The sequence below is a fragment of the Pollachius pollachius genome (assembly GCF_949987615.1).
Source record: "Pollachius pollachius genome assembly, chromosome: 5".
Lineage (NCBI taxonomy): Eukaryota > Metazoa > Chordata > Actinopteri > Gadiformes > Gadidae > Pollachius > Pollachius pollachius.
This window is the reverse complement of record NC_136938.1, coordinates 9,391,296-9,416,287: the sequence shown is the minus strand read 5'-3', so window position 1 is coordinate 9,416,287 and position 24,992 is coordinate 9,391,296. Positions and strand designations below refer to the sequence as shown.

Here is a 24,992-nt window from a genome sequence, read left to right as displayed (position 1 = left end):
GGAAAAGAGATAAGAAAACTCAACAGTGGACATTATAGAAGGGTCTATTTGCAGATTGCAAGACAGTTTGATATTGTAAGAAAATCATTGTCCCTTTTGGTCATGAGAGACTTAACTTATTTTATTTTGTAAGTGCCAATTTATTAAATCGTGAATCTATCATTGGTATGATTTGCTGTGACACCCATGCATTAAAATTGTAACGGATTGAACATAAAAGCCTGTCCGATTTGAGAGCCTAATCAAACCCATAACAGTGGATATGAAACCAAACAAGGTAACTAGCAGCTAAAAAATATCGATCGGTTACGAAACGAGGCAAATGTAGAATCATTGCATATTTTAAAGGACATTCATGATTTATGAGCTATTTAAATATACAGTGGCCTAACCCTTCATAAATAAATGGCCTGTTTATTTTCCATGTAGTTCAAATAAAGACAATCCATTCTATTAAGTTATATTTCTTTCTCATTTTGTGTAGGTTTCAGTTTCAAGTGATAATCAAAGAACAGTGAGTTCTCAAGTCAGTTTAGGCACTCTAGTCCCTAGTCGAGTACAGACTGACATGCACAAAGGCATGCTTTATTTAGGGTCCAATACACCCTCATAACAAAATCAAATTAACCAAAGATATGTCCATCAAGCTGCAGTGTTATAAAATGCATAATCTTAATTTCTACACCAGGGAGATTAAGTTTTCAATATAGTGGATTTAAGAAAATTGCATAACAATTCACTAACAAGGGATCACTAATAATAGGCCTCTCTGATCTTGGTCTGAAGGCTGTCGCATGTCTTTTTCGCATCTCCTAGCAGCATGCATGTGTTTGGCTTGTAAAAGATTGGATTGTCCACTGCAGCGTAACCCACTCCCAGAGTACGCTTCATCACGATCACCTGGTGAGAAAAACAGAAAAGTGTCATCCCTTTATGAAGTGTAAGATACAAGGAGCGTTAAAGCTAATGAAGAGAACAGCACTCATAACATGACCCAAACATGGAATGTGGTTAGAAGGTGTGCGATCTCTACCTGCTTGGACTTCCACACCTCCAACACTGGCATACCAGCGATGATGGAGTTGGGATCTTCTTGTGCAGCAGAGTTCACTGTGTCATTAGCACCAATGACCAGCGTGAGATCAGTGTCTGTGTAAGAAGGGGAGACACACACACACACATCATGTTGGAGCCTGGAACCGTGTGGCGTGCACGTAGGCCTACCGATGACACCGGGTTCCCCCTACACTACAATTATCGCTTATAAACAGATCCATGTGTTTCAGGCCGCACGCCTGTCTACTACCAAAACAGTGTGTTGCTGCCACATGCGTGCCACAGCCAGACAACAACACACACAATCAACATCGGACCCTGCCAAAACGAGCTGTGGTTTGTTGTTGCCCATAAGCAAATTTAAAGATATCAGCCCCCCCTGCTTGTCATTGTTTTCTCTGTCTCAAATGCGTGCTTGAATACATTGTCTTCTGTGGATTTGTTTGTTGTGTTTCGTACGAGCAAAGTCTTCATTGAGCTCGTCCATTTCCAGGACTACGTCATAGGGAACGCCAGCCTCAGCCAGGAGGACGTTCAGCTGGCCAGGCATGCGGCCAGCGACCGGGTGGATCCCAAACCTAATACAGCAGAAGGAGACAGAGTCTAGTGAACCACCGATTGACAAACGCTTTTGATCAATGTTTCAGCCTTTTGCACCCTGTCAGAACACATGAGTGTCATTCTCAGATTTTATACATATAGACAGTCAGGGCTGGGCTGTCCTGAGACGTTGATGTTTTCACTCAAGTATGGAGTGAAAGGTGAAAGCACCGATCTGTTTCACTTTAATCAGATCAGACTCTAGATTGAGACCATTCCTGAGATAATCAGTGTGTATTGTGAAGTCTCATGTAGCGTGTCACAGCAAGAAAGGCTAATTGGGGAAAAAGGAACATAACAAGTACTCTTCAAATTTCCATAATCAACTGGACAGGTATCCAATGTTTTTTAAATGTACCTTACGGTCTTTCCCTGCTCCAACAACATCTTCACCATGTCTGCAATGGGGTACTGAGCTTTGGCGGCACACAGACCCCAACCTACACACACACACACACACACACACACACACACACACACACACACACACACACACACACACACACACACACACACACACACACACACACACACACACACACACACAGTTAGGATAGTAATATTACTTCTTTAGTTATATACTTACTGAATATTTACAATAAAGGTTTTATATGTCATGCTGCAATCAATATATTCAAATGGAATTATTATGAATTTCTAGATAAAAACATATATTTATATATCTATATTGATACAAAAACATAAACATAAATATACACACACATACAGGTATATTTGCAAATAAATAATTATTAGTACGGATCAAAGGTTAAAACTTGAACTCAGTTGTTTCATCCGACTATCTTTTCTTATAATCGAACTTTAAAGAAAAATGTCTTCATGGAAACCTTTATTGACACATCTCTGCGTGTGTGTGTGTGGCTTCCCTCTAATGGGGTTCGATGAAAACCTCTGTCACGTCCGCCTCTTCCTAATCACACGTGTCATTGTGGAATCTGATGGCTCTGTGATGTTGTTCCGGTGTGCCCATCAACATGGCTCTCTCAGAGTGCTCTCTACCGCTGCTGGCGAGCCCTTCCCTTGCTCTGTCATATTTGGCCCAGCAGCAGCAGCACAGGCAATCAGCCCGTCTGTGGTTCAAAGCTTTTCAGGCCGAGGCAGACGGTTGAATCTTATTGAGGATGACATTAAAGGCAGCATCTGGAAGGCAGAGGAGGCCTTCGATGCATGCCCTGTGCTTCATAAAGAAGAAGAAGGAGGAGGAGAGGAAGAAGAGGTCTTGACAGTCCAGGTGTGTTCCAGTCTCAGCCTTTCTGACGAGTCAAGGCTTCCTTTCCACACGTCGGTCCCGCAAGCCTGGCTGTGTCCCAGGCGAGGAGCCATTCTGTTGCCTGCACCTAGTGATAACTAGGCCTACAACAACAGCCTACTCCCTCTAACACCGCTTTGATTCTGTTCCAAACAAACAAACTACTACTCCAACAACCAATACTACTACTACTACCACTACCACTACCACTACCACTACTACCACTACTACTACAGCTCACACCCCACCCGCAGCATACCCACAGTATATATGCACCTGGTGTAATGATGATACTGCTGGCTTCTTTGATCATCTCAATAGACTGGTCTACGTTGACCTCGGTGTGGGTGCCCACAATCTCCATGGGCTTCCCGCCCGCTGTGGAGGTGGTCCCGTAACCGCCCAGGATCACGTTAGGAAGGGATCGGTTCATGGCCTGGGGGAGGATGGAGACAAACACAAGGGTTACTATTGACACGCTTTATTCTCTCTCCAAAAATACAGTTAAGAAGAAATTATTGTGATGTAGTGCTGCTCGATTATGGAAAAAAATCATAATCACGATTATATTGGTCACGATTATTAAAACGATTATTTATGAGTTTGAAAACACGATGCATTTATTCAGCATTTCTCTCCAAAAACACAATTTCAAACTGAGAACTTAGAAATTTCGCCTTAAAACAATACACAAAATGTTCAAATAGAAAATAATGTACAAATATGTATCCAGCTGCTCTGCAATTTCTGTAAAACATTTCATGAATAAAATAAATACACTTAATACTTACTTAAAAATTATAATCCTTTCTCGATTATAAAGGTTTGGAGATCTTTTGACGCAAAAATCTAAATTGTTATCAAAATTCGATTGATCGCCCGGCCCAATTGCGATGATGATGATTTTTGCATGTCTACTGACCACACACATGATGTAAGAGAGGATGGCGCCGGACGAGCCAATCAGAGCGCCCACGATGGTCATGAGGTTGTTCTCCAACAGGAAGCCCTCGGCGCACAGGGCCCAGCCAGAGTAGCTGTTCAGCACGGTGATGACCACCGGCATGTCGGCGCCCCCGATGGCCGCGGTGAGCGTCACACCCTGGGGAGGACAGAGCAAATTGGTGTGTAGTAAACAGACTGTATTTATAACGCGCTTTTATCCAATGCGCTTCACAATACTGCCTGACATTCACCCATTCATACACACATTCACACACCGACGGCGGAGTAAGCCGTGCAAGGTGAAAAGCCAGCTCGTCAGGAGCAGTTAGGGTCGAGGTGTCTTGCTCGGGGACACCTCGACACTCAGCTAGGAGGAGCCGGGGATCGAACCAGCAACCTTGCGGTGACCGCAAGGTTGACAGTGGGGTGCGCGTCGGGCCGGGGTGGGTACCATGACGGTGGAGAGGCCGGACACCCCCACCAGGCAGCCCATCCCAGTGGCGTAGCTGGAGCTCAGCATGAAGGGGATCATGCCGCCAATGGAGGCCGCCATCAGACTCGCGTTCATCACGTGTCGGCCGGGCAACAGCAGGGGCGCAGAGTTCAGGACGCCTAGCAACACAGAACACACACAAACACGCATATAAACCACCATTGGAACAGCACCATCCTTCAAAACACAGGCTACTGCAACAACTCTTTATTTTTTATTTGTTGGCTTTGGCAAGCCGATCACTGACGCACTATCTCACCTGGCACTCATTTAAGAAACGTCCACTGCCTAAGCTGTGATTGATGCTAGGCTAGACTCAGATAAGACCTGAATGTTTCATTTCTCCAGCTATTGACATGAAGAGTAAGGGTAACATTAAGACGAATGGAGAGGTTCGGATAGTCTTGAGGATCTTAGGCCACTTGACAAGATTAAACATGTCATAGCGGCAAGTTTCTGGGAGAAAAGACAAGCTTCCTTTAGAATCCACACTCTGGCCCCTATATCAGCCATCTAAACGTTTGTCCCCACCACAGATCCAGGAGGATCCAGCCACCAAAGCCAGCGCTCTCACAATGATTGTCATGTGTTCCTCTTTATCATTGGTATGAATGAATGAGTGTGTGCAGGATGCCAGGATGACGCAAGCAACGCACACGCATGCACACACACACACACACACACACACACACACACACACACACACACACACACACACACACACACACACACACACACACACACACACACACACACACACACACACACACACGCACACACACAATCAGGACAGGAATTACCAGCGGATCTATAGCTTTGAGTAGATGAAAGACCGTAATCAGAGCCAGAGGGCCCAAGTCTTAGTGTGTTTTGTTCACTTATATACCATCACGCGATGTTTACATTCAAAAAAGCCCATCATTGTATCATCGCAATGTACATACCGGGCGGTATGCACATTACACTTCACCTTGAAGCTTCCCGTAGGCCACTAGCGATCCACTGAAGGTGACCCCTCCGATGTAGGTACCCAGGTAGGCCACGGTCTTGACCATGTTGGCGGCCGGGTGGGTGTCCAGATGGGGGAACTCGATCATGTACTCAGCCACGCAGGTGAGAACAGCCGCCAGCCCGACCAGACTGTGGAAGGCGGCCACGAGTTGCGGCAGGTCTGTGATCTCGATGCGTTTGGCAATGGTCAGACCTGGGGAAGACACACACACCCGTCATGCTATGAAATATGGAGCGCGAGCGAGGCTAGGCACGGGGTCCTTTGTAGTGGACACCGTTTTTCATCTGTATGTATGCGCACGAGTGCAACACTGTTCATTGAATCACGGATCAGCCGTAAATTCTGTCAAGCGTGTTGACTGGAGTATCTAAGGCTACAATAATTCTTGTGAAGTCCGACACCTGTTTTGGGTTACTTTATAAATCGCTCATTAGCCTCAAAAAATAAGACAGGCTGGAGTCACGCACTGGAAGAAAGGGAAACAGTTGTTTTCTCGAAAAGGATCGGATTACCAATTTCACACTACAAATACTCACAATGCTTTGGCATGCTTGCATTGTAATACATTTGATCGTATAGACTTTAAAATGCACAGAAAGTGCAGACATGAAAGATATCCACTCTAGCCTTGAAAGGAAGATTGATGGGTTGTTATGTAGCGCTTTGTTAAGTTTGCCCATTCCTCAAAGGCCCACAAAATTATCAAGAAAAAGTTGAAAGTGTTAAAGATATTTATCTTGATCTTGAGGTCTTGTAAACAAAGTTGAGGTTGAGCTTTGAAGGAACCATGAAAAAACAACACCCGGTTCAACTTGGGGAACATTAAAGAAAATCCAATTGATAACAATTTAAACAATTGTTGAATTGAACTGTGAATATAAACTTTAGGTATTGAAAACCGTCTAGTCGGTGTTGCTGGTGCCTGCCTTCATTTAAAGAGCTTATTTAACAAAAACCTCAAAATAAAAAATGTCAAATGGGTCTCAAAAACATTTGAGTCACACAATTGAAGCATGACACACAGCATAATCTATACGTACCCAGGGTTCCACCGGTGGCCATCGCCAGAGACATCTGAGACAGCAGCTCAGGGGAGGGCTGGAGGGACCCTAGGGTGGCAGCGATACCCCCTGCTACCCCCATCATGCCCAGGGTATTCCCCAGGCGACTGGTGCGCTGGGCGGACAGGCCGGCCAGCGCCCCCACACAGCACATCCCAGAGCCCAGGTACACCATCTACAGCCACGGTCCAACACAAATCAATGGAACGCTCAATAAGCAATGTGCAATGCACTCAGCGCCTCTTGAACGAATGAATGAATGAATGAATGAGGGAAATCTCATTAATTTATTAAATCATTCATAAACTGAATGAATAAATGAGTGAATGAAGGGAAGAACATTCGTTGATCAAATCATTCTGAGACTGAATGTGTGAAAGAAAGAATGAAAGGATGAATGTATGTTCAGGCGCAATGGTTAGCGAGTAGCTCAACAGGCCGGTACCTGCTCAATGCTGTACCCAGCGGCCACTGAGGCTCCGTAGCCCCCGATGAAGGCCGCGCCTGGCAGGGCGTACAGGTAGTTGTACTCAGGTGGGTCGGTGGGCCGCTTGAACATGTCCAGCATCCTCTGGGTGATCATGAAACCACCTACATTCACACAGTACAAGATTATCATCCGAGGGGATCAAGGCAGACGGATGGGGAAAGAACGCTACGATATGGAAAAAACGGCAAAGCTTTCATCCCTCTTAAGGGCTGATTATGGCTCCACGTCGACGCAACGCAAGACCACGCAGACACTTCGACGTAGTGATGAACCTGTTTTGGTTGTGCGTCAGGTTTTAGTGAGCGGACCAATCCTTGCTGCTGCGTCGCTTCAATGCAAGGTAACACTTTTTTTAAGGTGCCGCATGTCAGGCCCTTGCGGTGGAAGCAAAGAGGGTTGGCAAGGACGTAATGGATCCGTAAACCCCCTTGCGTTGCGTCGATGAACAACCATAATCAGCCCTTTAGTGTTTAAAGTATGCGTTGTGAGTTCAGACCAGCGATGTTGATGGAGGACACGAAGGCGGCGGCCAGGGCCAGACTCTCAGGTAGGCTGGAGGGGGTGAGACCACCCCCCATCAGGACCAGACCTCCAACGGCTGTCAGTCCTGAGAACCACAGGCAGAGGAGAGAAGTATGTATTTTATTACATAGTCCATCTATAGTTTTTATCTGTAGTCCCATACGACTCTTTATATATTGCCCAAGCATTTGACCACCAAATCGCACCTTGCTCTGCTGAACAATGCACATAATATACTCTGCAAATTTGTCCTTTCCTCCCTTATGACATCATACAATGTATGATGCACCATCACTAAATGTGAGAAGAAAAAAATCACTTGCTTCAACATTTTTTTAAATGTATTAATTTCAATTACCCACCATATTTACAATAGTATATTGTACCTTTTACCTCAAATGATCAAGTTAGGCACACTGCTCAGCTTTATATATCTGTCGCTTGTGCTAAGAAAACAATGGCATCATTTTTCAATAGGTAATTATTTACCCATTGATATTATCTCCATCACTTGGTATGCTTAAGTATGCCCTGCTTTTTACTTTGAGATGGACTCGTCTGGTTATCAATGAGGCTGACACTGTTTATACCCATGGTTTATAGCCACTGTTTATACCTACTGTTTCTACCCCCTGTTTCTGTCCACTGTTTCTGTCCACTGTTACTATCTACTGCTTATACCTGACGTTCACCCCAGATTGTATTTGGCGATCCATTTGTACTACTGTTTAAACTTCTATATGCCACTGTGGCCACCTTGTGGTTGAACTTTTTTATGAGGGATCTATGTGGTTTGTCTTTGTTATCTCTCTATGTTTCCATATTAATAATTGAATGTATGTTTTCTTTCACTATTCTGTTGTTATGAAGTGATTGCAATGAAATGTTGAGACCTCCCCGAAAACGAGAATGCACATTTCAATAATGCATGTGGATATAAATGGGATCTGATGGCATCTGAAACAGAGGCTGGTCGATGTTTATGACTTCAATTGGAATCTTTTAAAAATCTATTAGGTTTTCATCTTCAAATATTGTTTCATGTACAATATTTGATCTTCAAGTATCTTCAAATATTGTTTCATGTACAATATTTGAAGATGAAAATGATTTTTTCTTTAACCTGAAACCTTGGAGGTAGTAACCATCGACACCAATGTGATCAACCTATGGGATTTTGAGCCATAAACATACAGTGAAACAACATGGATGCCCGTGTTCCTGTGAGCCTCACCTGAGATGGCGTTGGTGACGGACATGAGCGGGGAGTGCAGGGCAGGGGTCACGCCCCACACCGTGTGGTATCCCACGATGCCTGCCAGGCCGAATGTGGTCACCATCTGGGTGAAGGCCGCGTTGGGCGCCACGATGCCGAGAGCCAGACAGGTGGACAGACCTACGTAACACACAACTCAATGTCGTCGTGAATGTTCTTTGACCACAGATCAATTCCAAGAAAACTAATTGACAAATGAATAGTCCAATGAATCATCAGTTGCAGCCTTTTAATCACAGCATCGAGTAACCAGAAACAAGAGTTGCTCCATGTTTATTCACATGTCTACCACATCAGTGGAACTTGCAGGTCAGTGCAAAGTTTACATTTTATTTTTGTAAAATTGAATTTTTCACGAGACAGAAGATGCAACGACAAACAACAAGGTTAGTGCATAGATGGTCTCTTTCGGATAATTTCTGTAAATAAATAGGCCAACTAGTCATAGTTATATAAAAAAAAAATCAATGGTTGCAGCTAAACCCTTTCTGACCTTTGGTGTAAAGATGCTCGTTGCTAATAGAGTGGCTTCAATATCTGACCTTTGGTGTAAAGACCCACGTCGCTAATAGAGTGGCTACAGTATCTGACCTGTGCTGTAAACGCCTGCGTTGGTCATGGTGAGCTATGGTATCTGACCTGTGCTGTAAACGCCCGCGTTGGTCATGGTGAGCTATGGTATCTGACCTGTGCTGTAAACGCCCGCGTTGGTCATGGTGAGCTATGGTATCTGACCTGTAAACGCCCGCGTTGGTCATGGTGAGCTATGGTATCTGACCTGTAAACGCCCGCGTTGGTCATGGTGAGCTATGGTATCTGACCTGTGCTGTAAACGCCCGCGTTGGTCATGGTGAGCTATGGTATCTGACCTACAATTACAATTAGGGCATTTAGCAGACGCTTTTATCCAAAGCGACTTACATTGGTTAATACACACATTGACCACCGACGGCAGAGTCAACCATGCAAGGCGACAGCCAGCTCGTCAGGAGCAGTTAGGGTTAAGTGTCTTGCTCAGGGACACATCAACAATCAGATAGGAGGAGCTGGGGATCGAACTAGCAACCTTTCGGTTACAAGGCAACTGCTCTTCCTCCTGAGCTAAGCCGACCCTGACCTGTGGTGTAAACGCCCGCGTTGGTCATGGTGCGACTGAAGGGAGAGACCTCGGCAGCCTTCGCCGCCTTCAGCTCGGCCACGGTCTGCTGCCTGACCGGGGGCGGGGGCAGGGTATTGGGCAACGGGGAGGGGAACATGTTCTTGCCGTCCTGTTAAGACAACAAAGGGAGGAGAACCGGTGTGTGTGTGTGAGAGGCATAGCAACGTGATGAAGTGGGGGTCACCACTTGTGTGCGTGAGAAAGCGACATGAAGAACTGGAGGGGCTTGGCTATGGGGGATGGATGGGCAGAGTAAAGACTAACACAGGAGATTACACTAAACAAACAGCAATCATCAATCATCATCATCAATTAGCCCTTTTTTTTAAGAACCCAGAATAATTCTTAGTTTAAGAACGAGTAAACTGATATGCATGGCTGTGGTTGCCATGTTTCCCTGCATATAAACAAAATGGCTCATGAACCAATTCCTGAAAAGTAGTGTTTTGAAAACGTCATAACATTGTGATGTGTGCTCATTTGTGCACAGTAGGGTCAAGAGCAAGATGGCGGTAGTTAACCTTAGTGCAATGTAATTAATCTAAGTTTGATCACGATTTCGATTTTTTTTTGGTCAAACGATCTCCAAACTAAAATAATCGAGTAAAACTATAAAAAAATGTAATTCTTGATTATTTTTTTAATTAGATGTTTTGTAGAAATCGCAGATCAGCTGAATACATATCTGTACGCTGTTTTTGATTTAAAAAAAATTCTACTTTAACATTTTGTGTATTTTTTAAGGAATTTTTGGAAATGCTGAATAAATTCATTATTTTTTCAAACTCAAAAATTATCGTTCGAAGAATCGATATTGACCAAAATAATCGTGATTATGATTTCTTTCCATAATCGCGCAGGCCAACCTTTACAGGCAATAATAAAAGGCCTACCTGCATCACAAGAGTCCCGCGGATCACATGGTCCACGGTGCCATAGTCAAACTCCTCTTTGGGCACGTAATGGAAGTACTCCTTGTCCGGGCTGATGGCCTTGAGCAGTTTCAGGACGTTGTTGGAGTAAAGGGTGCTGGCCTGTGTTGGCATGCGGCTGGGAAGGTCCGTGAAGCCGATGTGTGTCACACCCTGTTTTAAGAAAAAGCAACCATACAACATATACAGTATCACAAGAAGTCAATTAACAATGTAAATTAAATTAAGTGAATTAACAATTGGTAATACACATTCAACTTGATGAATCAAATTCAAACCGACATTGCAATGTTTGTTTGTTTGGATTTGTTCCTGTTCCTGACTGGAGATCAGCAAGATTCGTATTTCTTTTTTTTATGCATCAATTCATCTCAACACATAGAACTGGCCTAAATGGAAGTGCATACCAGATCGCAATCGCAATATTGGTCGGGAAATAATCGAATTGCGTTTATTCCCCCAGATCGTTCAGCCCTATAACATATGTATGAGGTGTAACACAGTTGATAGCACAGCCAGGCTGCATACTTTGTGAACATAGAGCTCTCCAGGCTTGGTGGTCTCAATGTTGCCCCCCGCCTCCGCGGCCAGGTCCACCACCACAGAGCCTTCCTTCATGGACTCGACAAACTCCTTCTTGATCAGGATGGGGGCGCGCTTCCCTGCAGCATTCCATGAGACACATGGGACATGTTCAGACGTCTAGGTACAATTCGGTGGGACGTTGGTTTTGAAGAGAACACTACAGAATCAACATTCATTGAGTCAAAGTTTGTTTAATGCAACAAACTAGCCGATGAGATATACATAATCTATCCTATTAGGCAATGACGATGCAAACAGCCATACGTTATTAATAATTAATATCACATTATATTAACAGACTAAAGTTACATCAGCTTTATCATCCACATAAATAGTTGTATTTTGTAAATTAAGACTGAGGATGATATCGAGAATTGTGTGGTGTTTTGAGCTATTGAATTTTGACACAACCAAAAACCGAAAACTCAGTCAATGCTGATATCGAGGGGTTTATAATTTTGTATAGCCACTTGATGGATCTGTGGTGGATACGATACTTTTGACATTCATACACGAAATACAATAGACATGTGTCAGACCAAAACGCCAGGTCATCAGGTAGGAGGTAGCTGACCTGGGATGAGTGCCGTGCTGATGAGAATGTCCACCTCTTTGCACTGCTTTGCGAACAGAGCCATCTCGGCGTCGATGAACTCCTTGGACATCTCCTTGGCGTAGCCACCCACGCCGTCCCCAGACTCCTGGACATGAACCTCCAGAGGCTCCGCCCCGAACGACTTGAACTGCTCCAAAGCGGCTGGTCTGCAAAGGTCAACGGAGGTCATCTTTGGGGTCTCACTCATGGATGTCAGTGTCACGACTGTTGACCTACATAAATCGCCTAGTTCAGTTCAGTCACAAAGATGATAATCTCATGTCAAGTATCCTACTATGGAGGGCGCACCGGTGGTTCACGGGGTAGAGTGCGTACCATTAAGGCCCGGTCCTTACCGCAACGACCGGGGTTAGATTCCTGCCCGTTGTCCTTTGCTGCATGTCCTCCCGCTCTCTCCCATACCTTCCTGTCTTACTTAAAAACTATTAAACTTTCCAAAAGATTATCTTAAAATAGTATAATAAGTATCCTACTATGATATAGCACGGGTTGAAAGGGGAAACGGCCCATGGCTGCGGCAGGAAACCAAATGGTAAAAGGGGCGGGGTTACGCCTTGCTTCCTGTTTCGTTTCGGAGATGTTCTACCGAAGGGAAACATATTTGCACGAGTGGATGAAACTTTCAGAAGGTTATGGTTGAAGTGTGGTTCTACAATAACAAGTCTACACTGTACAGTTTGAATTAAATGCTTACCTTTACCCACCTCCAGTAACATTATTAGCCTAAATAAATACAAAGTGAAAGAAGGTATAACGCCCGGTTTCGTTCAACCCAGATTTGGGCTTGTCTGCTGTCAGACTTCCTATTATCTTCATTCGTGAGGCAACACAGATGATCACTGAGCCAGAAGTGAACTTGTGTGAACGTTAAATACCTGGTGTCGAATCCTCGAACTATGGCGCCCATTGACTTTGCGGCACCGGCTGCTGCTAAACCTGCCACTCCACCTCCGATAACCAGGACCTAGCACAGACAAAGAATGGACAACAACACCTTTTGAAGCTAGGTGGTACGATAAAGACAAAAACAGAAGGTGGGAGGCTGAAGGTCCCACATAATAGCATGGCTAAAGATAATCAAACTAGGATTGCATATAGCACAGCATAGATCAAATACATGTGGATGAAATATTGGGATGAAAACCAATGAAAAGTTACCTTGGCCGGGGGTACTTTGCCTGCTGCTGTAATCTGGCCAGTGAAGAACCTGCCAAAGTTGTTGGCTGCCAGAACCACGGCCTTGTATCTGAATGAAGAGACAGGCCACATAAAGACACACTGCATGTTCCATTGAGTGTGCTGTTCCTGTGTGCTTAAGACAGTATCAACCCAATCCATGTTCCCCACTGGTTCAGATATTTCCTGAGAGACTAACATTGTTTTGAAGGGAGATATGTCATCAATGTGTATAACTGTGGGTGATTTACTTGGGGGTACAATAAGAGCACAGTGTGTCGGCTTGTGAGACGTGAAGTTGGATACAGTTGCAGAATGAAACTCAGTGAAGAAGTACAGCTTTGTTTCCTACCCGGCGATGTTGGCCATGGAGCTCAGTGCGTCGAAGCCCTGTGCGATGGTGACCCTGGGCACCTGGTCCATGGCCAGCACGTTGCTCTGTCTCTCTGAGAGCTTCTGCATCAGATCAGGGTTCTGAGCTGGATAGATGAAGCTCACCAGTGTGGACTTTGGTTTCAGGAGATCGATCTCAGTCACCCCAGGGGCACGAACCTGGGGTTTCACACGGATAGGCAGACAGGCAACGTTTCATTTCCTAGATGGGTCTGCGTTCCAATTTCAAGTCTCAAGTCTTATTGTTTGATTTAACATCTTAACCTTGTAGGAAAAAGGATTTGCGCAGCATGCAAGGCACACAGCCCCTGATCACATAAGAATGTTGGATAGAATTGAACAATTAATCAAATTCAAAACGACATTGCAATGTTATAGAACGCAATTTGCAAATCGCAAAGGCTACTGACTGGAGTCTCGTATTTATTTTTCTTTTACAATTCAATAGTTCAATAAAAATGTTATAATTTCAATTCATGCATCAATTCATCTCAACAAATAGGCCTGGTCTAAAGGAAAGAGCAGTTCATATGTTGACTGCTTCCAATGATGTGTGGGTCATAGTATAGAATGATTTATTGCTTGTTTAGTGAATAATACAGAACATAAGGAATACTAAATCGCAATATTGGTCGACATAATAGCAATTCGATTATTTCCCCAAATCGTTGAGCCCTAATGTCGGGTTCGCCGGGGGCCCTTCTAACCTTGAGGACCAGGTCTGAGCCGAAGGCCCCCTGGGTGTCTGTGATGGAGGCTCCGGCCTCGGTGTACTGGAGGTCAGAGAACTGGGACTCTTCCCCGGCCCCGCTCTCCACCTGCACCCTGAAGCCCTGCTTGACCAACGCCTGGACCCCTGCGGGGGACAGGGCCACGCGCCGCTCATTGTGGAACGTCTCTTTGGGAACTCCCACCACCAGCTCCTTATACAGGACCCCTGAAGTCAGACGGACACACACATACACACACACACACACACACACACACACACTTGAATCTCCAGTGTGCAGGACAAACATGGCTTTGCGTTATCAACAGAGATTTAAAGAAATAGCTCCTAGTCAAAACTTCTCGGGATTGTCAAATGTAACTGTAGTATTCCACCACAACAGTACGCATAATCAAGCTTTCAGGCAACACTTAGCTCTGAATAACTAATTATCCACATGTTCTCCATTTTACTCAGGGACCATGCAAGTGTAGAACTGAGGCATGGGAACAGTCTCTGATTACACATATCTGTCCATACACGGTATGTTGACCTCGCCGCCATAGAGACAGTATTAGCAGCCGCTTGGCGGGCCGCCAACCAGCCTACATTAGCAGAGAGGCCTACACTCCTAGGCGTGCTTATGGTGGGAAAGTAAAAATGTTAAAACATATACAAAACACACAGACCTTTGTGTGACCAGCTCCCAGTGCATGACCTTGACACTCTGGAGCGGCGCCTAAGGTCGGACCCAGCTCGACAACCGAGACACCAGACCCATGTTCACCTTTATCTGACCTCTCCTGCGCTTTCACTTTTTAGCAGCTGGAAACAGCGGCGCACAACTCATGGCAGGCAACCACATATAGCCCTGTTTTTCCTCTAGCGAGCTAGCGTCTTCAACTAGAACTAGTGTGAATAGTGTTCCACCTGTCTGGCCAGGAGTGACTTGTCCTAAAATGAATAATTTGATTCCTAGGCCGCGGTCAAAGCTAGGAGAACTGTAAGCCAGCTCAAGAGAAAAAACAGGGACAGTTGTCCTCTAACAGGCCTGCTGGAAGGTTACGACGGGCTCCTACCTTGGGGGGCCTTGAGGTCCCACAGAGCAGGGTGGGTTCTGAAGGCCCTCCTTCCTCCCGACGGTACTTTCCATCGGACGCCTTGCTGGAGAAGTGTGGAAGAAGAGGTGCAGACGCAACGCACCAGCCTCGACATGGCTGACCGGGTTCCTGCTGCAGACGCTCAGCACTGTCAACCCGCTGGCTTCTGAATACAAACACACACACACACACACACACACACACAGACCGTCAGAGCACCGACGCCTTTATATCCCTTCCACTCAGTCCGCTAATCCACACACACACACACACATACATAAATCTGTATCTATAGGCTACTCAACACACACAGTCACTCACTCTCTCCCACAGACAGTCGCTGGGACCTAGTGACAGCCAAGTGGCATTTCGGCTCTGCAGGACACGCCACATATACTGGCATCAGGGTTGATTACACACGACAAATTTGTTCCGCGAGATCTTGGAATATGACGGCGCTCTGAGTCTGTGCCAAGACAGCCCTCTGTTTCCTAGGGGGGAGAAGGGTGGGAGAACAGAGAGAGATCAGTTTAAAAGTTGTGGATTCATTAGACCTAGACAAAGCTTGACATAATCTTTCTTTCTCTCTCACACACACATGCAAACATGCACACGCACACACACACACACACACGCACACACGCACGCACACGCACACACACACACACACACACACACACACACACACACACACACACACACACACACACAGCACTATCAATCTGTAGTGTTATACAGATTTTGGCATCCATTCTTTCATTAATCCATTCATGAATTCTTAAATCTATTTATACTTACTACTTTTGGTGGGTCAGTTAATGCTAGTCTAAACTTTTCCTGCAAAGAATGCAACAAGTGTTCCATCTAGATCACCTGACCGATATCAAGCCTGCCCTGTTGTTTGCCTGTAAGGATGACCTTCACAACAGTCGACTAGGATATGGCAGCATTATTTGACTGCCACAAGAGTGACATGTGATTCCAGCTTTTTGTGATTTTGATCAGTGACAAAAATGTGCATAAATAGGTTGTTGAAATTGCTTTTTAAACGTATAGTTCGTTTTTGATAAATGTATATTTCGTGGATTTACTAGTGGCTCATCACACAAGACATTTTGAGAAAAACGTGAAAAAACGAAACGTAAATGTCGCATGAACTAGAAATATATTCAGGGCTGAATGCAAAGCATTGTAGGTCATATGTGTCGCACTTATTTGTCCTGTACACAAGGTGACGCCAAAGAGTCATGGCGCAGTTAAAACTATTTGCACCTCGAATTTCTTCCTTATATCTTTGACAATCTATGATTTGAATTAATGTATGAAATGTATGAAGTGCAAGGTGGGTACATTTTTTTTCATTCTTATAAATATGTTTTTATTTGTATTTTTTTCTTACAGATATGAGTTGCCTAGAGACCAATTATAGTAATTGACTCAAACAAAAACAAACGGTAGTTTACCAAAAAAGATTCTAATCGACTGTTATTAAAGAGCAAAAATGTATTGCAGTCCGAAAAATATGGTTAAATATTGAAATATTATGTGGAGAGGTTTTGATCGCTGCATAATTTACTATGACCAACATGTTGATGGGCGGCTATAGCTGCACCCTTCGTTTTACAGGCTTCGTAGAATACGAAGTAAGGCATGCTTTCTTCAATAGCATTATATAATTGTAATAAAATACCTGTAATAAAATACACACCTCTAACCTTTGCTATCCAAAGTACCGTAATAAGATTGTCGTTTTTGCTTTTTACATATGTTGTATATGCTGGGCTTGTAATCTATATTGGGCGTGGTTTTATCATTAGGCCTAAAGGCCTAAAGATAAAACCACTTGGTTTTGGTTGGCCATCGACTTTTTCACGACACATGTCTTTTTGTAAACAGTTGCCGTGCTTTTACCCTCGATTTTACTCGAAACGTATCCACTGTGATTAAAAGTGCCATACTACTACACTATTACACAGTTTCAGGTTTATGCACATCTGCCGGTGAGCATTTTTACAGTGGTTGTCCTGATTTATAGCTTGCGAAGTTAGCTTCACAAGCTATATATCTGTACTTGCGAAGTTAGCTTCGCAAGCTCAGGCCAGGAAATTGTTTTGGTTGGCCATCGACTTTTTCATGACACATGTCTTTTTGTAAACAGTTGCCATGCTTTTACCCTCGGCTTTACTCAAAACTGATCCACTGTGTTTAAGGGTCATACTACTACACTATTACACAGTTTCAGGTTTATACACATCTGCCGGTGAGCATTTTTACACTGGCTGTCCTGATTTATAGCTTGCGAAGTTAGCTTCAACGTCATAAGGACAATAAATAGCTGTATGGTTCACTGTAAATACTTCATAGACCGCAAATACAAGTGTTAGAAGGTTAGTTACCGCTTCAGCAAATCAGCAATGTGGTCCCTCTGGCTTTTGTGATATTAGAGAACGAATTACGAAGAATGTCTCTCCGAGTTTTAACCCAGGATTCAGCAGATCGTGGGAGTCAAAGATGCAGAGTGGGCTTAGGCTTGATGTCAACCCATGGACTTAATTTGGGTTCTCCTCTGCTTGTGTATATTGCGGGAGGAACATGCCTATGTACCGCCTGGCCCAGAAGTGACCTGACCGAGGGCTTCATACAGATCGATCTGAAATGTGTCACTCCAAATCTGATAGCTCAACCATCACTTAAACCCTCCCTCGGCCCCAATCAGCTCACACCTCTAACCTGCTCCAAACTGAGACACATTAAGGTCACTGTGGTTGTCCAGAGTGTAGACTTTAGGAAAAACACGCCTCTACACATCATCAATGAACTTGTGAAGGACATGATGAAAGGTGTTTACGTGCGGAAGAAACACGTTGTCAACGTTGAGGATTGGGATGCAGAAATTAAATACGTTGTCGTTGAGGAAGTCAGCCCAGATTGTGATGATGCTGGATTGGTCACAGCCAAGACCAGCGTAAACATAGTGGGAATCCAGACACAAAGACACTTCCAAAGGCAGCTGCGAGACCAGCCCGTGGAACCACTGGGTGGGCTGGACGAGGTCAGTGGCATTACAGATAAAAAATGTAATAGTTGAGCCACATTTAAGACTGCTTCAATGCAAAAGGCTTCTGCACAGAAACAGTTATGACTTCCTGAAGTTATTTCACTATTGAAGCTACTTGTCCATCACATCTACATGTCATCACATCTCATTTTACCGTTATGAACGAATAACGTTAAAATGAGATGTACTAAAATTCAAAAGCTAATCAACATTGACAACGTTTTCTATGTAACACTCATCTCTATTGTCCTTTGCACCTTGCTGTAGGTGTGTGCATCCCTGCGAGAGATGTTGGAGCTGCCTCTGTTCTACCCGAGCACCCTGAGCTCCCTGGGGGTGTCCTGCCCCAGAGGGGTGCTTCTGGTCGGGCCCCCCGGCGTGGGGAAGACCCAGCTGGTGCGCAGAGTGGTGGGGGAGGTGGGGGCCAGCCTGGTGGTGGTCAGGGGACCAGAGGTAAGGGTTATTGAAATGAAACATTCACTCATCACTGCATACATTCATTGCTGTAATATGTAATAATATCAGGTGACAAAGTTGAAGTTCACATTGCTTTTTCTGATGATACAGCCAGGCTAGTGGAATTAACCTCAACTGATCTCATTTGTTGCCTTTGTCTCTTTACTGAAGGACTTATCATATGGAAATATTGGACATTGTACCTGTGTATAACTCCTCACTTGAATTCCCAAAACTGCCTTTGTGTCAATTGTGTGTTTTATTTGTTGGAAAGATATATGTTTCGTCTGCTCTATGCTGCCCTCTTCTCCAGGTCTCTCTTGAAAAATGTATTTGATTCTCGATGAGACATTTTTCCTGTATAAATAAAGGTTAAATAAAAACCTCGGACGGAATTCTTTTTTTCTTTCATTTTGTTTTCAGTTGTAATTTTCAGTTTGGGATTATCGGCAGGAGCACAATATGAGATGCGACTCAACCAAACCTGCATCGTCTTGGTAACGCCCTCCCCCTGCAGGTGGTGGGGTCGCGGCCCGGCGAGAGCGAGGAGGCGCTGCGGGCCGTGTTCGCGCGGGCCCGGGCCGAGGCCGACGAGGGTCCGTGCGTCCTGTTCCTGGACGAGGTGGACTCCCTGTGTCCCAGGAGGACGGGCTCGTCGGCGCCGGAGAACCGCGTGGTGGCCCAGCTCCTCACCCTGATGGACGGGATGGACCAATCGGACCGCTTCCTCATCGTCGGCGCCACCAACCGGCCGGACAGCCTGGACCCCGCCCTGCGCCGGCCCGGGAGGTTCGACCGAGAGGTGGGGAGACTGTATGTTAGTTAAGGTGGGGGGGCTTGGCAGTTAGACTGGGGGGGTTGTAAGGTATTTTACAGGTGGACCATTTGTGCTTATTTTCATGCAGGCTGTAAGACTGTTGCCCTGCAGCCTGATCTATACACAGAGAGTGAATGAGGTTTAGAATATATTATACTTTTATATAATATTCACAATAAATAAAAAAAACTGCTCTGGGAAACCCTGAACTCTGTCCTCTGGATTACTACCGCTGCTACTACTATTACTATACCTCTATTATTAGATGTGGTGCTCGTACCACTACCACTATTAATAATATTAACAAAACAACGTTAAAGGGTTTGATCTCAATTTTTAAAATATATAACAAATCATAATGACACATGAAAATATAAATAATAATTATGAATAGGGAAGTTTAATTTCAATCTGTTACGTAGAAGGGCCGGGATTAAATAAGTGTGTACATGTTCCCACTCCTTTTTGAACATGTCATTCCAATCCGCAAGTGTTTGTCATTTATGTATCTGATTATGATTTCCATTTTGTGTAACATCATTCTTTTCTGTATGCCAATTTCTGTTTTCTTTTACATGTTCAAAATAAAAAATCCAATCAATCAATCGATCACTACTATCGTAAAAATGGTCACCCTGCTCTGACCAAAACATTACAGCGTCTCAGAAAAGACGGTCTCCAAAGACACACAAATAGAAGCAATCTCTCTCTGCCTCAGGTGGTCATGGGAGCACCCACCCAGCAGCAGAGGAAGGCCATCCTGGGCGTGCTGTGCGAGAAGATGCCGCTGGCCCCCAGCGTGGACATAGCCGACCTGGCTCAGAGGACAGTTGGATACGTGGGGGCGGACCTCGGAGCCCTGAGCAGAGAGGCGGCCATGTGCGCCATCCGACACGACGCGCAGGTACACAACAGGGAACGCATTGAAGCGCAAAGCAAAGATCCTTTTGTTTCTTTCGAAGGGGAGATTGAAGGATTTCTTCCTTTGTGGCCTTGCAGAGATCTGGAGGGCAGGAAATAGATATGAGTCACTTCCAGCAAGCACTGAAGACGGTGCTTCCTTCCTGCCTGCGGAGCAGCCTGGGCAGGAAGGACTTGGCTCCGGTCTCATGGGAGCAGATAGGAGGCCTGCAAGACGTCAAACTCAAACTCATACAGGTACGCTAACTCACCCCATACGGACTGCTGAACTGCTGAGGTTTCAGGAATCAGAATTACTCAGTACAATTCAAAGAAATCGGTGACATACGAGGCTAGAACTCTTTCATTCCCTCTTGTTCAAAAGGAAACATTTCTTTCTCTGTGGCATGCTGATGCAAAGTCTCCTGCCAGCTGTCCTGTACTGTCTATATATGTGTATATATATATATATACATAAAATATCTAATATGGTAAATGGTAAATGGACTGCATTTATATTGCGCTTTTATCCAAAGCTCTTTCCAATAGGGACACCTCGACACTCAGGTAGGAGGAGCCGGGAATTGAACTAGCAACCTTGCAGTTAACAACCAACCCGCTTTACCTACAACATGTGTTTAATACTTTGTGCTTAACTTGCGTTTGGTTCCTCCAGAGCATTGAGTGGCCGATGAAGCACCCGGACGCCTTCATGCGCCTGGGCCTGAGCCGGCCGCGGGGGGTGTTGCTCTACGGACCCCCAGGGTGTGCCAAGACGACCCTGGTGAGGGCCGCCGCCGCCGCCTCCCACTGCTCCTTCCTGTCCGTCAGCGGGGCCGACCTCTACTCTCCCTACGTGGGCGACTCCGAGAGGGCTCTCGCACAGGTACTGCTCCCCCCAACACACATCTCTCTGCATTTTACTGTTGGTTACTTACCTGTGTGTCTGTGTCTGTCTGTGTGTGTGTGTATTTGTGTGTGTGTGTGTGCGTAGCTGTTTCAGCAGGCACGGGCCTGCACCCCTTGTATCCTGTTCCTCGATGAGATCGACACCGTGATTGGCTCACGGTCTGGCGGTGAGTCGCCCAACAGCGTGCAGACGCGCCTCCTCTCCGTGCTCCTGAACGAGCTGGATGGGGTGGGCTTTAAGACCCTGGAGAGACGAGGGACACAGAGGGTTCTACAGGCAGAGGGGCAGGAGCAGAGTCCTGCACATCAACAGGTCAGACAAGTAAAAAAAGGTTTTCAATGTTTTCTTTGTTAATCAATTCATCCTGATCATGACCATGAAGTTCATCGTGTGCCTTCTTCTTTATTTGTTTACAGAAATTGGATTACCAAGAGGTCTGCAACAAAGACGTGATGATCATAGCAGCAACTAACCGACCAGACTCCCTGGACAGCGCCCTCCTGAGGCCTGGAAGGCTAGACCAGATCATATATGTCCCTCCTCCTGACCGAGAGGTGAGTGATCTTATCTGACGCATTTTCTCTTCTCTTTACCAATCGAAGATTTCTTTTTTTAGAGATACTCCCCGAAAGTCAGTTTTAGAGAAGTACTCTTTCACTATTTGACATGTACTGATGTGAGACGCCCAAACAACATGATTCACATCTGTAATGATAAATAACACTGTATCCTAACGTGTGTGTCTGTAGGCTCGTCTGGCCATCCTGAGGGTGTGTACAGGATCAATGCCCGTCGACGCTGATGTGTGTTTGGAAGAACTTGCTGCCAAGACAGAGCTTTACTCTGGAGCAGACCTAGAAAAACTGTGCAAAGAGGTAGGCTGTTTTGCACCAAGAATGCTCGCATAGTTTTTTTATGTGTGTTCTTTCTCCTGTTGCCAAAACCTGCAATTGATCGTTTGAATCCTATGTTATTTTTGAAGTGCATAACTTTAAAAAATGATTCACTATTCCGCAGGCTGCTCTGTTGACTCTGCAAGACGAGGGCATGGGTGCATGTTCGATCAAACACACAAACTTCTTGAAGTCTCTGGACGCGATGAGCCCCTCCCTCTCACCCCAACAGATCAACACCTACCAGACACCGCTCTCGTGATGAATGACAGTTTATGATTTCATCTACTTCCTTGTTGGAATAAAGTCAACAAACCTGTGTACCTCGAAGCGGTCTCTCATTTGTCCTGCCATCTTAAAACATTTGTTTTCATGTAGAAACACATGATGCAGAATTTCGCCTGACCATCCCACTAGGGACGTAGCACTGAAATCCTTACAACAATCATAAATTAGAACATGACTCATCTAACCAACAAGGGACAGAAGAGGGCAGTATTAACCGAGTAAAAGGTTGAACTCAAGCCAAGTTCAATCACATTTGGTATCAGCTTCCACCCATTGAAATACCAGACAGGAAGTTGTAAGTGTGTGGACGTGCCTGGGCGCTCGTATCGTCACTAGGGTAGACTACATCAGACGACGGAGCTGCATTCAGAATCCTCAAGACACCCTGCAACAGGTGAGACCTGACACAGCCACATACAGAAACTGTGCCTGCATTTTAATGGATGCTGACATAACATCACATTATTTCCTTGAAATGACAACATATTGAAATGTAATGTCTAGGTTCTGAAGACGAAAAAGACAAAAGAGACCAAAATGTCTGGACTCATCAAAATGTTGAGGAAGAGAAAGGAGGTTGGTTTCAGTTTGGAAATTGCACTATTGATATTTATTACATTTAATGTGTCTGCGTATGTCAACACTGATGCTCATCGGCTCCTGTTGCTGTTCTAGTTGATACCTCTGGTCGGAATAATGGCAGTTACTGCCATAGGTGCTCCATCTGTTTCTTTATACTTCCTTTTCACCAAACCTGATGTCATGTGAGTTTTTATATTTGCTTTTAGATGGCCTGCACATTTTCAAAATTTTTATTCACAATAATGAAAATAACAATGTCAAAATGTGATATATCAATATATCCAGTCCAAAACGCTTTTGGATTATATCGAAAAGCTTATTTTGATTATTTATTTTTTAAGTTTAAACAAAACTAATAACCCGGAACCATGGGAGCGGTTGGATCCATCAAAACCACAAAAGGTATGTATATTGAGTCAAAGGTAATTATTGATTTTAAACCCTTGTCTATTTAATCTGCCAATTCATGACTGCATAAAAAAAAAAGCAACATGCCGATCAAAAGTGTGCTGAGTCACTCAGGAAGCTATCACTAGGGACCACACGGCCAATGGTGACGTCAGTGTTGATGCATTCAAAGTCTGTGCTACATCGGCCATACACCTGCTCCTGTTATAAAACATTTGGCTGTTTGAGAATTGAATATGTTTATGGCAATGTTATGCCATATTTGAACCACACCCTTGTTGTTGACCTTGTTTTTATGCAGCTGCACACCATAAACCAGAAGTGGCGGCCCATCGCAGAGCTGGAGCACGTTAAGAGCCTCACCAAGTAGATTATCCTTCCTTTTCCCGTCATTGGTTTTAAAATCTAACTAACAAAATTTAAATAACTAACTATTTAAATAAATAAAGTATAAAAGCTATGTTCTTTTCCATGACCAATAATATATGTATGTTTGTAATGATGTGTTTTGTGTACGTTTAATTATTTACTGATATCGACAGTCAAATCAAATTTGAACACTGCGTCGGAAACTGAATCTGTGCATAGTAATATAACACCCTGCTGGTGCAAATGTGTGTGTGTGTGTACGGGGGGGGGGCACATCGGTAACAGGTTAGGTCAGCTTGAGCTCACCTGAACCTTGGGGTGTGTGGTGTGGTGTTAAATCTTTACAAATTGTGCTTCAACGATGAGGAGTTTGATGAAAACTGATATTACATATTAACGAGGTCTAAACTTTAGTCAGAAAGTAAATACTGTGCATACTGTTGTACAAATAAAACAATATGCCTTATCTAAACCTACAACTCCCTTTATTGCTACTATTTCCAGGCAAGTTGACAAAAGCAGCCGTATAGTTTTGTTTCACATTAAGGGACATACCATTCTTTCTGCTGAATGCAAATAAAGAGTATCGTCTTTTTCTGCAGAGCTCTTATACCAAACCAAGACACCTTGATTGTTTGTCGTTGTCTCATATAACTACAATAAGGACATGCATCTCCTCAAGTAGACCATTTACAATGGTCCCCCTTGCCAAAGCTTCAAAGAGATCACATAAAAAAGGATGTCATTGTCTTGCATTAGTGCAATAGTGAAGTCTTTTTGCATGCATGTCTGAATCTCAGTAATACTGCTCCCTCTAGTGTTTAGAATAAAGAAACATCAACCATGAGTGTTTGTGCCATTTACAATCATTTATTTACGTTAGAGGGTTCATGGGTACAATAGAGAATAAAAAAAA

General features: G+C 44.4%; 3 protein-coding genes across 3 annotated transcripts; 2 read left to right on the top strand and 1 right to left on the bottom strand.

Annotated features, from left to right (window-relative positions):
- Positions 1–14: 14 nt before the first annotated feature.
- nnt2 (nicotinamide nucleotide transhydrogenase 2) lies at positions 15–18,742 on the bottom strand. The gene is made up of 23 exons (XM_079736877.1): positions 18,711–18,742; positions 15,717–15,886; positions 15,375–15,561; positions 14,294–14,523; positions 13,546–13,745; positions 13,176–13,263; positions 12,893–12,981; positions 11,976–12,163; positions 11,345–11,478; positions 10,778–10,969; positions 9,843–9,993; positions 8,684–8,845; positions 7,424–7,534; positions 6,883–7,028; positions 6,417–6,612; positions 5,335–5,568; positions 4,323–4,483; positions 3,849–4,028; positions 3,203–3,362; positions 2,015–2,096; positions 1,516–1,634; positions 1,034–1,149; positions 15–900 (listed from the first exon to the last, which is right to left on the bottom strand). Exons 3-23 carry the CDS (start codon positions 15,508–15,510, stop codon positions 754–756), a joined length of 3,222 nt encoding a protein of 1,073 aa, XP_079593003.1. The 5' UTR covers positions 15,511–15,561; positions 15,717–15,886; positions 18,711–18,742; the 3' UTR covers positions 15–753.
- On the top strand, positions 17,204–22,759 carry afg2b (AFG2 AAA ATPase homolog B). The gene is made up of 10 exons (XM_079736884.1): positions 17,204–18,447; positions 18,721–18,906; positions 19,427–19,711; positions 20,445–20,630; positions 20,726–20,884; positions 21,303–21,512; positions 21,621–21,848; positions 21,953–22,090; positions 22,286–22,411; positions 22,554–22,759. Exons 1-10 carry the CDS (start codon positions 17,857–17,859, stop codon positions 22,689–22,691), a joined length of 2,247 nt encoding a protein of 748 aa, XP_079593010.1. The 5' UTR covers positions 17,204–17,856; the 3' UTR covers positions 22,692–22,759.
- A 235-nt stretch (positions 22,760–22,994) lies between these two features.
- cUnh15orf48 (chromosome Un C15orf48 homolog) lies at positions 22,995–24,923 on the top strand. Its single transcript, XM_079736883.1, has 5 exons — positions 22,995–23,111; positions 23,222–23,293; positions 23,393–23,481; positions 23,641–23,701; positions 24,009–24,923. Exons 2-5 carry the CDS (start codon positions 23,255–23,257, stop codon positions 24,075–24,077), a joined length of 258 nt encoding a protein of 85 aa, XP_079593009.1. The 5' UTR covers positions 22,995–23,111; positions 23,222–23,254; the 3' UTR covers positions 24,078–24,923.
- Positions 24,924–24,992: the final 69 nt, after the last annotated feature.